The sequence below is a fragment of the Leptosomus discolor genome, chromosome 18 (genome assembly GCF_034619465.1).
Source record: "Leptosomus discolor isolate bLepDis1 chromosome 18, bLepDis1.hap2, whole genome shotgun sequence".
In the NCBI taxonomy this organism is placed as follows: Eukaryota; Metazoa; Chordata; class Aves; order Leptosomiformes; family Leptosomidae; genus Leptosomus; species Leptosomus discolor.
The window spans coordinates 8,765,026-8,781,819 of NC_141408.1; the positions used below are offsets into that span (position 1 = coordinate 8,765,026).

General features: G+C 40.4%; 1 protein-coding gene across 1 annotated transcript in view; it reads right to left on the reverse strand.

Annotated features, from left to right (window-relative positions):
- The window catches only part of PPM1E (protein phosphatase, Mg2+/Mn2+ dependent 1E), a 66,208-nt gene extending 53,652 nt beyond the window's left edge, over nt 1–12,556 (reverse strand). Inside the window, exon 1 of the mRNA XM_086475256.1 lies at nt 12,192–12,556. Coding sequence (XP_086331382.1) covers nt 12,192–12,556 — 365 coding nt within the window. The remainder of the gene's footprint in view (nt 1–12,191) is intronic.
- Nucleotides 12,557–16,794: the final 4,238 nt, after the last annotated feature.

The following is a 16,794-nucleotide window of genomic DNA, read 5'->3' on the forward strand; positions in this document are numbered from 1 at the left end:
TTTCTAACTACATTCTTCAGAAGCAAAACCAACACCAGGGGTTTTTCTCAAGTATTTTAAATTTAGGTCAGATTTATTGTTTTGAGCTAAACTGTGATACAGTGATTACTCGTATGTCTGGCAGCATTATCTACTTCACCTTTTCTTTTGCATAGTCTTCCCTCACTATTATAGTAGCACAAGAAAAGCACACTTCAAACAAGACTACCAACTCTGGATTTTTATTTTTTAGCAGCAGCACAATATAATTGTCTTTTAGTTTATAATGATAGAAAGACATGAAAACTTTTTGATGGGGGGCAGAGGGTGGGGAGAAAAGATTAAGAAGGAAAAGGAACGGAGAGTAATTTTTTTAATCTTTACTTCTAAAACAAGACTGACTTGCTTTTTTTTTTTTTTACTATAAATTTCTTTCCACCTCCTGCCCTGTTTCATGAATTTATCCTTCCTTATTGATAGAACAGAAAAGTAAAATAAATAATTTTCCTCAAAAAGAAGGGTAAATTCATTAATGCAGTCCTGAAACATAAGGGTTTATGAAACTAAAGGATGTGTCAGTTTATTCTTGGATTTAAAACCAGCAATTTTTTGAGGGTCATATCCTATGCCTTTTTATTTAGCCCAAACTTCCTTTGACATAACTTGGAAGCTCTTGACATGCAGAAAATGCGGCTTAACCTCCATACGCATTGTCTAGCTTGGCATTTCCCTGAAACTTCCCATGTTTATTGTTGCATTACTACACAGGCAGCTATTTTAGACTTCTCACTGTAATCATTTTTATTATGTCACTTAACCTTGCTCTAAGTGAGACTAGCAGCTCATATGCTTACTGCTCCACTGGATCACATTGTTTTGTTACCAAAAATGAACAACTACAAAAAGAAAACATAAGTTCCTGTAGAATGTATTGAGTCTAGACAGACACTTTAGTGAGACACAATTCTACGGTACTGCTTCTAGTAAAATATCTGATTCGCTCTGTTCACTTTTCTTGACTATCTTCGCAGATTGATTTTGCAGCAATCTTTTTTCTAGCAAACTCTCTGAATCCTACCAACACAACTCTCAGATGTCCATCAACGCAAAATCCCACAAGATCCTATTATAGAAAACACCACAAGGCTACTAGAATAATGTGAAGATATTGCTTTTTTAATTTTTTGCAGTACTGAGCATATTGGAAAATGAGAAAAACGTTCTGCTGGCACAGTATCTAAAATACTATATGATCTTATGCTATTATTTGCTTGTTAATTTCAATAAAAACAATTTCTTTTTTTTCACAGCCTATAGAAATTTGGGGGTTTACTCCCACATAGAATAAGCCCTTTAAAATAAAGTTTTTTCCTGATGTAATGTCTCTGAATGTTTTCTTTTCTATATGCTAGATGGCCACAGGCAAAATAGAACGGTGTCATCCCTTTTTCACTGCTAAAAGGAGACGGTGGAATTGTTTTATCAGTCATTCCAAAAAACCCTTGAGTGAAACCTGAAACATCTCCCTGAAAAGCACCTGTAACTGGTAACAAGATGTTAATAGCAAATCCACATGAAAGCAAGAGCATAAGAAAGTACCAGATCTTTCTCTAACTTAAAAGTGAAGGGAACAGTACAGCCCCTAATATCTTGCAATGATGTCAAAATAAGTACAAATACAGTAGTACATAACAACTTTCAGTTTAGCAAGTTTGCCACAATAAAACAGGGATGATAAAAAACTTTGATGAGTTTCTCTATTTTGCAGACCCATTTCACAGCCTGACAATGATTCGTCAATAAATGAATGGAAGGAACATGGGTGGGTCACTCAGTTTGTGATATTCAATTCTTTCTTCCTCTTTCTGTTTTATATTTCACGCTACCCAATTAGCTGTTTTTCATATCTTTGCAAATATAAAGCAGACTTCCTCAAAGTGCTCTCCTTTTTCTTTCTGCACTTCCTCAACAGGTGGGTTTTGTATCTCTATTTCAGATGGCAATTTTCTCAGAATTAAAACAAAAAAATACCACCCCACCCACCCCCGCAAGGTGTTACTTCCAGATTTAACATTTTGCTCCACTCCATAACAAAGAGGATGAGACTGCAAGATAGCTTGAAACTCCCTTCTTATTCTAATTTCTGTTTGGTTAAATAATTTTTGTTCGTAAAAGGACTGATCAAAATTTGGTGTTTAAGAGAGGTTAGACAGAGAAGTAAATATATATACACACAAACATAAGCGTCTCACTATAACATATCTTGGGCTGTTGCAACCTTTGTCTTTATTCCTCTTAAGATACACAGACATAACACGGACGGAGAAATTGCATTACTTCAAGAGTTTTCAGAGGACAATAAATTAAACCGAATAGCTTTCAATACATTAATGTAAAACTAGCTTTTTATTAAGTAAATTACAGAATTTGTCATTTTTAACATCCATTTAATCTAGAATTACATTAATAGAAATAGAAGAATACTTTAAAAAAAAAATCTAATTGAAGTATTTAGAGTTCAATGCTTTCTGCATTGAATTTTCAACTAGTTAGGACTAATTTAAGAAGAGTTTTTCAGGTTTATTGTATTCTACTATATACACTGATTCTAGATAATTAAAAAAGCCTGTTCTTAGTCCCTGTTGACAAACCTTTCTCACATCTCTCAAGACATAGGGAGAGTTTATAAGATTGGGGGGGGGGGGGGGCGAAGCATATTTTAGGATATTTAGTAATTTCATAGGAGAAACTATTTTTTCTTTAACCCCCGGAGCTAGATTTAGAACTTTGTGGCTTGTCTCATGTTTTTAAAAATGATGGTATTGTATGTCATAAACAGCATCAGCACTTACAAAAACAAAATAAATGGAAATTGCACCAACTCAGTTTTGTAAGGTGCTAAACCAAAAGCATCTACTATGCAAAAATGTTTTTCTAAAATTAGTATACAATGTAATTAGCAAGATTTGAAGTATTCTATATGATCATTTGGGTCATTCGTAATCAGTCACACTGAAAAAGGTTAACACCAATGAGGAAAGTTTAAACCACTTAAAATTCATTCTCAGATGAACAATGCACTGGGGAAGAGGATCAGGTTACTTAATACAGGCTCGGTTCTCCTCTCCAACCAAGTAGCCTGGGCACACATCCCCAGTCACTCTCCTGGAAACTGCATCTTCTCTTCTCCACTTGTTTCAGTGGGAAGGGCCCAAGGGTTACACACTAACTCTCACCCTCTGTTTATATGGAAGACAATTCATTACATGGATTTTACAAAGTTTGTACCATTGAGGTAAAAGGTTAAAGGCCAGAGAAAAGAGCTCACACTTCTTTTTGCTTTTAAAGGATGTGCAGTATTTGGTTAGGGGCAGTTCTTTCTCTCTTCTGTCCATCAGATGTCATAAATGAATAATACATCTCACTTTGTCTTTACGTTTCTAAAACATGAATAGAGCACAAATTTCATCCATTCTGAGCCCATCAAAACTACTATCAGTTACTACTATTTGCCATCACAGATGAATCACATGTACAGGCACCATGTTGAAATCATCTCCACGTGTCAAAATTTTAAAATATCCACTAAAAATCCAAATTCCTGTTAACTATTATAACAGATGTTTATTTGACTTTAACATAGACTAAGCTTAGTAGTTCAGTACAGTATTTACATCAATGCTCAAATGAGTTATTTGGGGCACTTTCACGAACAATTCAGATTTGAATGTTAAGATTAAGACCAACTAATTTTCTTCTAAAACCTGACATAACATTTTTTGGCCAAGAAAAGGAGAGATTAAATTAATTTTATAACAGATACCTCCCTTATTCTCTGTGAACTACACTCCAGTGAGAAAGCAGAACTAAGAACAACCCAATGCACCCATGTTATGCAAGCAGAAAGCGTATCTGTTCCCCAAACAGTAGTGTTCCTCCTAATCTCTAGAAATACTGAGCTTCTGACTTCTCATTACCTAACACATAGGTTTTTACACAGCTTCTCAGAAGAAAGTGGTAATAAGACAGCTGAGAGCATACACTCTTTTAAGATAGGGACCTTTATATATAAATACATGCATTCAATCATATTTGCCTCAAAAATAATGATTAAATGACAAACAGAATGACACGACTTGTAAGAAAAGCTGGTAAAAGCTTTAGTTTAAAATATATATCATGCTGTATATGTAAGTACGAGTAGTTTATATGAGCTTATTAGTTTAAATTCCTCCTTTTGATGCAGGTAGGAGTTTTAGATAGTTTACCACTGTCCTCAGCTGGGCCCATAGGTTCCAATGGAACTGAATGCTTCCCTTGATTTTCAGGTGATCTATTATAAACTAATAAACCAAATACCTTATTAAAAAAAATTGTATTATGAGCTTTAGCAACACTATAATAGAATTGAAAAAAATAATCAAGCAATGTCTAATTGAGCAAAACCGCATTGCATGTAAAGCTAGTCTACATAGAAAACCAGATTTTAGTTTAGCCTAATACTGTCTCTGTTGAGGAACTGACAAAGAAAACACATGACTATATGTTGAATTCTCAGCTAGAGCATGGAGATTTTTGGTCTTCCATAACTTCAAGTTAGGACTGAAAGTGAAAGGAATAATCCTAGAAACTAATTAATATTACATGTAGAGTACAGTGTTTATAGCACTAATGAGGAATAACTTACCACATCCATTTCAGATTTTTGAACCTCAGTAAGAAGGTCATAGCCTGAGGTGAAAGGAACAGCCCTAGAGACAGTGCCAAGAAGTTAAAATGCCAAGGCCTATTTTTATACGCTGCTTCTATTTTTAGTTACTTCATGATGGAAGTACAGAGCCTATGAAAAAATCATCATCTCAAATGAGAGAAAGTACTCAAATTCTTTATTGTAAATGAAGAACAAAAGAAACTAAACTTGAAAAATTGTTAGGTACAATTTAACAGACTTTACTGGATCATAAAGGCCAGCAAAAATGGCTTCATAATCATATCCTCTGAGAAACATACCTTTAAGGAGCTACTCACAATTCTACCCAACTAATCAAACATTCCTTTTATTGCAATTACAGCTACAAGAAAGCACAAATGTTCCCCAATTCAGACTTGTCTGCATCCAAGCACATTTTCCCATGATCAAAGTCATGGGAACTTAGCAGTCAACTTTTTAATCCTGCTATACCAACAAAACCATTAAACTTTTCAACTGATTGCACGCAGAGTTCAGAACTGGTGAGCAGTACTACGGCTTAAAATGTCGGTTCAGTTACTCAATCATTAGTTGCCTTTAGCTGTTTTCCATCCAATATAAACATAAACTGAGGTAATCCTGCAATCTAGTTAACTCGTTTAGCTTCTGTATTAATTATTGAAGTACCCAAGGGCTGCTATTTCCCATGCAGTTCTAAATTATGACTCTGATGATTACTTCTTTATAAAATGCCTTATTAAAGCAGGGTAATGTTGTTTCTTCCTAATGAAGTACAAAGGCACAGCAGAAGTGCTTCTGTAAAACAAGTACACAATCTGCATTCATTTTATCTAATCACTAACATGGTATAACAACAAAAGCCTAGAATATTTGTGCAGTGGTTGACTTCAGCTAAACCAAAGATGAGCACCTACACTATAATACGTGGCGATGACCATTTACAGTTTGGTAGCATGTCATAGGTTACCAACACGTCATGGACACATATTGTCCAGGACACATTTATTTGTATAAGCATTTGCATTACGTAATCATGATTGCATTGCATAAGACAGTCATGCAGCATGGTTCAAAGAACATCTCATGCTTTAATGCGCTAACTCCATTTTGTCTCATTTTTCACATATCTTTCCTAGCCAATGAGAATACTTCCTAAGAGAAAACGAACCAAAACCAGGACGCACCAAATAACGTGAAGAAAGAAAATGGTGCAGAACAGCCAGAGATTATTTCAGAGTGACATCAAATACAGGAATAAATGGTACTCTCATTATCTGTGTGCTGCATGCCCTGTTGCTTTTGAAGTGATCAGGTAAGCAATTTCGCAAGAAAACAAAAAAATGAATGAGAGCATACACCAGTGACCAAGTAGTCAAGGCCCTGAAACTTCAAATAACGTACTGTAAAGCAAACTAAAAGTTTAACCTTAGCATTAATAAAAATATTTTTTTCAATCTTCTGTGAAAAGAACCACAACTAAGTAGACTATCTTTTCTTCAAAGCACAGCTGGAGAAATACTCTGCCATTACTAAAGGTAATTACAATGAGGAATTTTAAGGATAAAAAATATGCTATGCACAGTGTTTTGTGCAAAAAAGAAGAACTACTAAACAAACTCGCTAGAGGAATGGAGCCTAGCGTGGTCATCACATCCAAAAGATAAAGTCAAAAGTAGTTTCACAAGACAACCAATGAGATTGTAGTCTTTCAAAGGTTTTTGAGTGTCTTGCAACTGAAAGTAACATATTACAAGTAACATTTATTATGCAGATTCATATATACATTCTTTCTTGATAACTAAATCTAGTTTCAACAGTGGTTATGTAAGGTCCAAAAAAAGAATGTGTTAGCACAGATCCAATTCTTCAATCAATTCGTATGCAAAAGCGAGCAGTTTCACCAGGAGTAGTAGAATCTATGCAAATTGCTCTTGGGTCAAAAAAATCTTGGTGTGAAAAGCTCCTAACAAATAAATTCCCTTTAATTTGTTGTACTACTAGCAACATTCATTGAAATAAAAGCACTGGAATGAATATATTCCCATAATCCATTCACTAAGACTGATTTTTTTTAATGCTATATAAAGCAACTTCCAAGCATAGTCACCATTGCACTTGAAAAACTCAGCATCCTTTTAATCATAAATTAGTAAGTTTTGAAATGTCACCATATATGTTAACCATTACAAAATGTAAATTTGCAATTTAAATAGCTCATTTTAGCTGATACTTTTTTTAAAAGGAGTATCAAATTGATTCAGTATTTTTAAAAGCGTGGGAGCATGAACTGAATATGCCTCAAAAGCAACGTAAAGAATCTCTCACTGTGTAGACCATCAGTTGTGTTTTGAAAGTGATTATCACTAAATACTTTGTAGATTATAATGAGTTCCAGTCTCAAGTGTATGAAATGTGCCCGTCTCTCTATGCTATGACATCACCATCACCCAACACATGGGTTGAATTTCATAGTAGGTTCTTTTAAAGAGTAATAAGGCAGGAATAACAATACTTAAGTTCTCTCAAATTTCTGCATACGCCTCTACCAGATGATTTAGAATTTCTTTACAGAGAAGCACCATGATTTCTAGGACCAAAACCCCCTGGGTCTGAGGACGTCTGTAGCAGCAGCCATGCCCACACAGCTCTAGACTGTAGAGGCAGAGCTTGGTGCTCGCTGCCGAGTCTCTGGGACTCCAGATCACTGCTGCTCGCTTTGTAGCGCATGGCTGGCAGCAGTCAGCTCAACAACTACCCTCAGGAAAAGACTCCTGATTTTGGAGGGGGGTCCAGTGAGACACTAACAAAGCTACAACTTGCCTCACCTCCCCTTCCCCTCCATCAGCCATAACACTGTCATGCTGTTACCCAGGAACAGGCTAAGGTGCAAATTATCCACAGAGCTGGGGGTGGGCACTGTAATGCTCTCTGCCAAACCTCGTCATTAACCATTAGAAAATTCCCCCAACAGGCGTGAGCAATATCTACTCCAGGCATTCATTGTGAGCATGGGCCAACATTATCATCATCTCCATTGTAAAATCTCACAAAAGAAGATGAAACAAGTACCATCTTTAAAAGGATGGTATATCTTTTTTGTTGGTCCTTGTGATTAATATTAGAGATGGCAAGTAGTTAATTATATTTCCTGAAAGGGCTTTGAGATGGCAATCAACAGGACAGGTGATAAAAGACAAATTATAACAGAGTAAAACAACAGCCTATTTAATAGAACGTTAAGAAAGCCGATGTAGCATAATATATGAATTTCAGCTTACAGATAACGACAGCAACACCAGCTTTCATACAGCAGGGGTTAAGAAAGAAAGTTAAACACACATATATCTGCTTTTTAAAGAGAGAGGATAGAGTCTCTTCACTCATCAGTGACAAAGGCAGCAAACAGAACATTGTTTTCAAGTTAAGAGCTTACTTTAAAAAAAAAAAAAAGAAAAAGATTTCTGCTCCTGTAAAATTACCATGAGAAGTTCTTCCTCTTTAGCTCAAAATTGCAAGTTGAGGGACAAAAGCTCCATTCTTATTCACGGTCCATATTTGATAGAATTCCATTGTTAAAAGGTTGAGCCTACATCGCCTTTCTTGATTTTTCATAGCAAGACTGTGGGGAATACATAAACCTAAACAAAACTTTTTCTCTCTTTAAAACAAAGGATTAATTAAAAAAAAAAGTCTCACTTCCAATTTGCATTTTTTTTAATCCTATACTTGGGATCTATGATACTCTGTCAATGTTGCATAGTATTCCGTAAAGATCTGTAAAAGGGCAGTGCTTAGAAGTTTCTCTTGTCATGTTCCAAGTCAGAGCAAGATTTCTGCAGTCCTCAAAATAATCATTTTGGCATCAGTGCCTTAGTTAAGTAGTTAAGATGATATAATATTAATTTTTACTTACCATCTTTTGCAAATCTCAACACTGGAGAAATAGGTCTACTTTCTAAGCTTGCTAAAGCTGTTTCTAAATGAATATTTGGAAGTAAAAAATATTGTACCACCAAAATCACTGAAAGTAAACCTGAACCTACAAATGATACTGACTCTATCTATTCATGTCAAAGCTTGGGGAAAAAAAAAAAAAAGAAAGAAAAAAAAAAGAGAAAAAGAAAAGCAAGAACAAGACACAAATGAAATTTTCAAATTATTTCATTTGTACAGGAAAAAAAAAAAAGTAACATTTTTTTATATAAAACTGTTCTTCCTAGTGGCACAACTTCTAAGGGTGCACTATTTAACTCAGGCTAGCCCTCTCCTCTCTTAGCACCACATCTTTGTGGATTAGTTTTTTAGATGTCTTGTCAAGAACCAGCTTTTTAAATACATTAGATTTAGTAAAAGTATCAGAAAGAAGATGAACATGATATATAACTTTGTTACACCAAGTTAGTAACTTCTTCCTTTAAAATAAGTCAAAAATGAGGTCTGCTCGTATAGCTTTCTCTTGAGTAAGATGTTATAGAAGATAATCACAAAATGAACTTTCAAGCTATTGGCCAATGTTCCAATGCAATTCCTCAAACATTATTCTTTTTTATTACTTTCTCCACCTAACGTACCTCCTATCAATCAGTTTCATTCTGTTGAGGATCACTAAGAAAGCACACAGTACACATTTTGTGGTATTTAGACAGCTATAAAGATTACATTAATCTAATTTTCCAAGCATATGCTGTCTCTAGAAAGAAACCAGGAAGTGGAAATCTTAAAGGGGAATATGAGTCTTTCGGAAAATAGCAGGAAAAGCTCATAATATCTCTTTGATATTGATCTACACAGTGGCAGAAAACTATTATATTTTTTCGTGATTGGCAATATGTTCTCATTTCTGAGACGGTCTTCCTTCCTTCAAAAAGAACCAAAGCTGTGTGCTTAAAATAGCTGAAAAACAGCTGTTGGATTTTTCACAGCAACGGGTTTTATCCTCATGCTACATATAACGCAAACCAGTCATTTCACTAATAAACAGTTACAGAAAACATGCCTTCACCACATAGTCTTTCTTGCTAATGACAGACCAATAAAAATATTCCCCTTCACAGGAGTTTTCACATGCTTTTTTTTTAACACTAGCATAACCATTTGGCACAAGAGTAGCTTTACTCACGTGCATGAAGTTTCCCATCTCTGGAATCATCTGACCAGTTGAACCCTTAGCTGTACAGGTGGAAGGCATTCTATCTTTGCCTGTTTTATAATCTTGTGACAGTTCTAAGTTTCTCTGGTGACTGGAGAGTGTACTAAAATTACAATACTTTACCTGAAGAACAGTTTTGACCAGATTCCACCATCACTCAAGAAAAAGCTATTTCAGTTTAGCCCTCTGTATTAGAAGTTATTAGATTTGGTTTCGAATATTTTAAAATGTTTTAAAGAATTACGATTTGCTGTTATCTTAGCTAGACAGATATAAACCAATGTCTATCAATCTTCAGCTAAAACATACTAATTTACTACTTGAAAATGCATTTTCTATACATTGACAAAATATTTAAGGCTTTGGAAAATAATTTTCTTACAACGTGATCCCCTGCTCCCTTAATTTTGAGGCAGATACTGCTTTTTGCTTCATAATGTGGGTGCCTATAGAAGGAAGTCTGCATTGATTTCACCATAAACAAAGCCAATGAGAGACTTCACTCAGTAACCATGAAAAGATTTATACAAAGGCTAAAAAAACCTCACCACCTGGTGAGAGCTATCCCTATATAAAGAGTCCTCTCAAAATGTTTTGGTTTTTTTTTTCCCTTAATAATTTCATCCATGGATATGGGCTTCAGAAACTGGGGAATCTAAGCCTGCCTGTCCTGAGGTATGGGGACATGCAGAGAGAGAAGGGGGTGTGGAAGGAATTCAAGTTCAAAATCATTCCATAGATACATTTTAAATAATACTTTAAAATAATCTGCTCTGTGTCTAAAACTTCATTCACACTAACCTGACTTGTGATTTCACAAGCCTGTTCTAAAAAAAAAAAAAACAAACCAACAAACAACACATTCTAAATACATAGCCGGGACTTGCCTCTCTCCTCTCTCCCACATCCTATGAATGTGCTGCTCTATTCCAGAGAAAGACTTTTCCAAAGGTGGCAGGATGAGCATGTGTGAATAGGAGAGCTTTGTCCTCTGCAGCTATCATTGTGTTGTCCCTGTCATCCACAAACGCAGAGGGCAGATGAGAATTGAATAGAAACAGACCGTGCAGTTGTAAAGCTCCGTTCTTTATTTATTTATTTTTGCGACCGAGTAACACCTCTCATTACAATTCTCAGCTCAATGGCAGAAAGCTCCTCGGTGTGCTGTGCATATTTTTACAGGTTCATTTGTCTCCTCCTGTGGCATCAGTTTAAAAAGGTTCCTAAAGAAACGCCACTAACAACCGTTTCTATTTCAAGCCTCCAAAGCCAAAGCTGAGCGCGATACAAGGCACTGGTAACTGATCTTTAGGTTTCAGTCCACAGACTTTTCACACTGGGAATAGATCCCATCTGTTTCCTCTTTATGCACCAGCCTTTAGAAAGCACAGATCTGGAAACTGCCTCCATACAGAGCAGAGTATAGCTGGCTTTCCCCAGCTAACGGCAGAAAGAGCCCCATGATTATGGATGGCTTTCTCCTAAGGCTTTCTACTCCTCTTTTCCCCCTGGTCTGTAAATACATGGTGTGGTTTTCTCGATGCGGGGTTTATTTTTGGGGGGGGTGGACTGCCTCTGTTTCCTTGCCCCTTGTTCTCCCCTTCCTTCTTTCCTGGCAGAGGTTTCCCCATTTACAAACCCTCACACAGGGAACATTTCCATTTCAAGCCTCAATACAATCGACCACAGGCAAACCCCCCTCTTGCTTTGGCACCAGAGCGTGAGACATTTCCCCCACCACTTTCCCTCCCCAAGCAAGCTGCTCTCCAGATGGATGCTCGTGGCTCTCCCTTGTCTATTCGCTTCGCCTCTTCTCTCCCCGTCCCGGCGAGAGGGAAGGAGGGGGACAGAGAGCAGACGAGTCTTTTGGGCAGGGGGTGAACAGGACCGAGCAGGAGTCTTCGACCCCGAGCAGCTCAGCACCGCCAAAGTCCTTAAGTCCTTACCTAGGGTACGTTCCCCTCCCCAAGCACCCTGCCCTCGCCTCCCCCAGCAGGACGGTCTCCTCCAACCCCACACCCTGCCCTCGCCCCCCTCGGGCTTGGGGGGGGGGCTCCACCGCCCCACGCCCTGCCCTCCGCCTGCCCACACACGGAGCGCGGGTTCCCCTCAGCCCCAAACTGCAGACTCCCCCCAAACACAGGAGGGATCCCCTCAGCCCCACACCCTGCCCCCCTCCCCCGGGGGGTCCCCTCAGCCTCACACAGGAGGGATCCCCTCAGCCCCACACCCTGTCCCTGCCTCCCCTGAGGTCCCTCAGCCCCACACGGGGAGGGGGGTCCCCTCAGCCCCACGACCTGCCCGCCCCCCACCCCCAGCGCGGCGGGAAGCTCCCCTCGGCCCAGCACTCACTACTTGTAGAGCTGCTGCAGGCAAAGGTCCAGGCACTCGCCTTCCACCTCCTCCTCCGTGATGTACTCCGAGAGTGGCCGGGGCAGCGGGGGCAGCGGAGGAGGAGGCGGCGGCGGGGCGGGCGGCTGAGGGTCGCCGGCGTTACCCTCGCCCTCCTCCGCCTCGGCGGCCGTTCCCGCTTCTCCTTCTGCCCCGGGGTCCTCATCAGCGGCGGCCGCGGCGTCGGCAGCGGGGGGGGGAGCCGGCGCCGGCTCTGCCCCGAAGGGCCCGCGGAACTCGCCCAAGAACAGCTCGAGGAAGCGGCGGTAGCTCTTCTCCTCCGCGCTGCCGCCGCCGCTGCTGCTGCCCGAGCCGCCCGCGGCCATTGCTTCGCATTCCCGGCCGCCCGCCGGCGGATCAGCACTGCGCCCGCAGAGAGCTCCCTGCCCGCCGCCGGCAGCCGCCTCCCGCCCGCCTGCGCGCGCGCTCCCGAGCCGGACCCGCGGGGGCGCGCACGCCGCGGGAGGAGGCGGGAAGGAGGGGGGGGAAGGGAGGGCGCGCCTCAGCGGCGGGAGCGCGGGCGGTGCTGAGGGGGCCGAGGGGTCCGGGCCGCGGCCTGAGGGGGAGGCTCAGCCCGCGGCGGGAAGGAAGGGAAGGCGGGGGGGGAGGAGGCAGGTGGAGGGCAGGCGCGCTGACAGCCGCGCCGATGTGATGAGTCATGCGAAGGCAGCCAGACGCGTAGGTTCCTCACAGGAACCCGAAGGAAACCTGAGAGCGCGTTCCCTATTACCTAATCTCTGCCTCAGGATTTCCCTGCGCTCATCGTTTCCGGCGCCGGTGTCGCCTCCGCGGGTTCCCGCTCCTCGCCAGGACGGGGCCGGAGGGTAAGCGGGGCTGGGGGCGGCCCGGCCTCACCTCGCGGTGCGGTGGCATCGCTGCCCCGCGGAGCCGGCGGCCCCAGGCCGGCTGCCAGGCGGAGTCCCTGAGGAGCGGTTTTGAAATCGGAGTGGGTTAGCGTGAGGGAAGCTGGCAATTAAACATACGGTGGTTTCAGCAAGAACGTCCTCTCCGGAGGCCCGGCGGTGGAGCGTGTGCGGCCCCGGGCTGCCCCGCACCCACCCGGCGGGTCGGTCGGGGGGGGGGGGGGGGGGGGGCGAGGGGGGGCAGGCCGAGCTCCCCGCCCTTATCCTGAGCCCCCGGCCCTCGCCTTTCCACACCCGCCCCGCGTTCCTGGGAAGGGGGGCTTCGGGGTCACACGTGTCCATTTCCAACAAAACTTCTGACGCTAATTTACGTTCGAGATCGGCGTATGAACAGCCATATGGGTTGATGAATGATGGGTTACGTGGTATGTGCACATTCGGTGTGCTGGCACAGGGGGGTTTGTAAGTAGCTGAAGATGTTATACCGAATGAAACTTAAAAGTGATAACCGGTCAGTGAGAGACAAACTGTAGTTGATATTCTGCTGCTGCCTAATCAATGTCTTTCAGTTTTGAAAGGCATTTTGGCTTTTGTTCACTGCTGCTGAAAAGCTATTTTCAGCACTAGCAGGCCCATAAATACCAACAACGAACAGGTATAGTTGCCACACATTTAAAATAGCTTGTACACATGGGAGGGAATGATATCCTTAATGTCAGATATACCTTGAAAAACGTCCAAATCTCAAGCTTTGTATGCAAAAATATTCCCAAATTTTACTGGATTGTAACAAGGACAGTAGCTTGCTGAAACCTGTTGTTCCCTGCGTTGTAGTAATTACCTCTGCATGTCAGGTGCTGCTGTAAATCTGTCTTCTGGTTGGTGAATTGTTATTTCAGAGCCAAACTAATTTTAGAATGTTTCCGGCAACTGCATTGACTGATCATATTGCAATCCTGTGAATATGTAAAAGCCCAGGGAGTTAAAAACATGATTGTCACAGTTAGTCTTTCAAAGCTATGAAAGTGACAGTGCATAGCTCTTCCTGAAAGAATATCTCTTAAGTATATTTTTTTTCAGTATACCATTTATATATTTTAAATTTTACATTCATTTATTTAGGAATGCCAGGTGGGTTTGAGGGGTAAAAAACATTGCAGTGCTGGAACAGATAGCCCACAGTTGCAGCTGATGATGTCATTGCTGGATTTTGTTTTTATTTTTTCAGGTTTATGTGTACTGCATCATCAGTGAGTCACAAGCCTCAAGAGAGTGCATATCAATGCAAGTATAAAAAAAGCAGTTTTAAGTTCGTGATTAGTTGTTTTTCACTAGTAATTCAGAAGCAGTTGGCGTTTCTAAGAAACTGTAGTCCAGATAATCTTAGTGTAATATGATCTCAATTCTGAAAATTCCCATTACAACAATATCTTAGGGAAATAACAGCTAATTCAACAAGATGTATGATCAGATTCATGACAAACAGCAATTAAGGCCATCCAAGAAAAGTATTTAGATAGTCCTTTTCTTAAATTTTTGTTAATTGTATGTTTTTTTACTTGTTTCAAACAGCACTTAAGAGTATCTGAGAGTAATACCTACTCTGTTTCATGTTGAAAGGCTGAAGTTACCAGATGTCCTTGAGTCCTCTTGGCAGTCCCCATGTGCTTTTCATCATTTGTCTGATTGCAAAGGACACTAATTAAAATGAAATGGAGTAGAGCTTTGCATGCAGGATACTTTGTCAAGTTTTGGCACTATGGTCAAGTTAGTATTGTTTTGCTTCAATATTAAATAAAGAGCTTATGGCTCTAAGCCATGCTGACATTTGTTTCTGGGAGGGAAAGGTGAAAAACCATTCTTATTAACCTGCAATGTGGAACATATGGCAGCTGTGGGTGGTATGGCTAAGTCAGGCAGCCAGGAACCTGCTGTCACTTCACAATGCGGAGACAGTGGGGTGGGCAATTACCACAGAAGGTAGCCACACTGTTGCTTGCTGCAGTCCAGAAAAGGAAGCTCTAAATACAATGTTTTATCAAGTAAAGCGCTAATCTGTGAGAGGAGGGTTTGGTACTGTTATGAAATGGTTTTGGTGTTCAGTAACTCTGGAAGCTAAATTTAGAATGCCTTGGTGCGCTCTGGGTTGCTGGGTAGCAGCAGTACGAGTGGTTCCTGTGTGATGAGGTTAGGTGGATGGAATAAACTCAAAACTCGTAAATTTTTGAGTCTTGAAATCATTGGTTTGCAACATATTGTCAAATGGAGGGTGAGACTTGCACCTGACTAGGGAAGGAAACACAGGTGTTTGTATCCTTTTTGGCTTCATCCTGTTGCCTTTTTTTTTTTTTCCCCCCTCTTTAAAAAAGGATGTTTTACAGTGTTGTTTTGGAAGAAATCTGTTTCATTTCAGCCTTAAAATGATGTCTTCCTCTTTCTCATTTTACTGGTGAGAAATAAGCAGGATTTGAGCAGGCCTTGGGGAGGTGACCTGAATTGTGTGGAGTGCAAAAAGAAGTGCTTTTTAATTTTTTGTAACCTTTGGAAGTGGTTCCTGTACACTGACAAGTAGCAAACATGTAGGGGCATTAGGAATGATTTGACAATATTTAATACACCTATGATGCATGCTGCAATACTATACAAAAGAGTATAAGGGGAAAACACAGTTGTAAATAAATTGCCTTTCTAAAGTGATCTTTTTGAAAAGTAGGGCTTTTGCAGTAAACCAGAAGTAATTTTAGAAGCTTTATTCTGTTTTCCTGGCCAGATGAAACCACCAGAAAAGGAAGTATTTCCAGGCCTTTGGCTGTTCTCATTTTGAAGGCATGTCGACTGTTGAATGTAGTGTTGTATGTGGGACAATACGTGAAATGGTGCTTGCAATATGCTGTTGAAAGAGGTTAAAATTCTTTATATGTGTTCATATGATCAACATCAGCCACCTTGTGAATGTGACTGCATATATCTGTTCTTTTTATAGCTCTTCAAACTCAGCGAGACAATTAGTCTTCAATTCACTAAAATAATTTCAATTAGTTAAGAGTGCAAGCAACAAGAATTTGAAAGGAATACAGTGAGAAGGCTCTTGTTGACAAGCTGCATCAAGCTCCAGTTAATTTTCTTAGGTTCAGTCTTTGTTCAACTGCAGTTTTAAAAAGCACGGTGAGTTCTGTCACCAGAGTTTCACTGGCTCCTTTACCATAATAAGTACTGTATTGGGATGTTCTTAAATACAAAAGTCCTTTATTTATTTCTCTTTTTTTTTTTTTTTTTTTTTTTTGAGGTCAAGTCAGCTTTTCCAGTTTAATAGTGAAAGATTATTCTGAAATATCCACATCCATTGCAAACCACAGGATCTCAGGCCTGAATCCCACTTCCAGCTGTCATGGAAATTTCCAAGGAAATTGTCAAGGAAAATTCCATTTTCACCTTCCATTCAGACCCCTGTTTAGGAAAGGGGGTTCTTTGTATAGCAATAGCGAGAAATGGGAGATTAGTCCATGCCTGTTTAGTTAGATTTGGAAATCTGTTGGAGAAAAGTACGTGGAAGAATGAACTAATGAAAAGCTGAGCACTGCAAAGTGACTCAACAGGTTTGGAACACGGTCAAAGCAGACACAGCACAACATACCTTGTTTCGTGTTAACAAAGGCAAAGTTTGTTACATCATAAAACCCTGGACTGTCTGATTGAAGCGT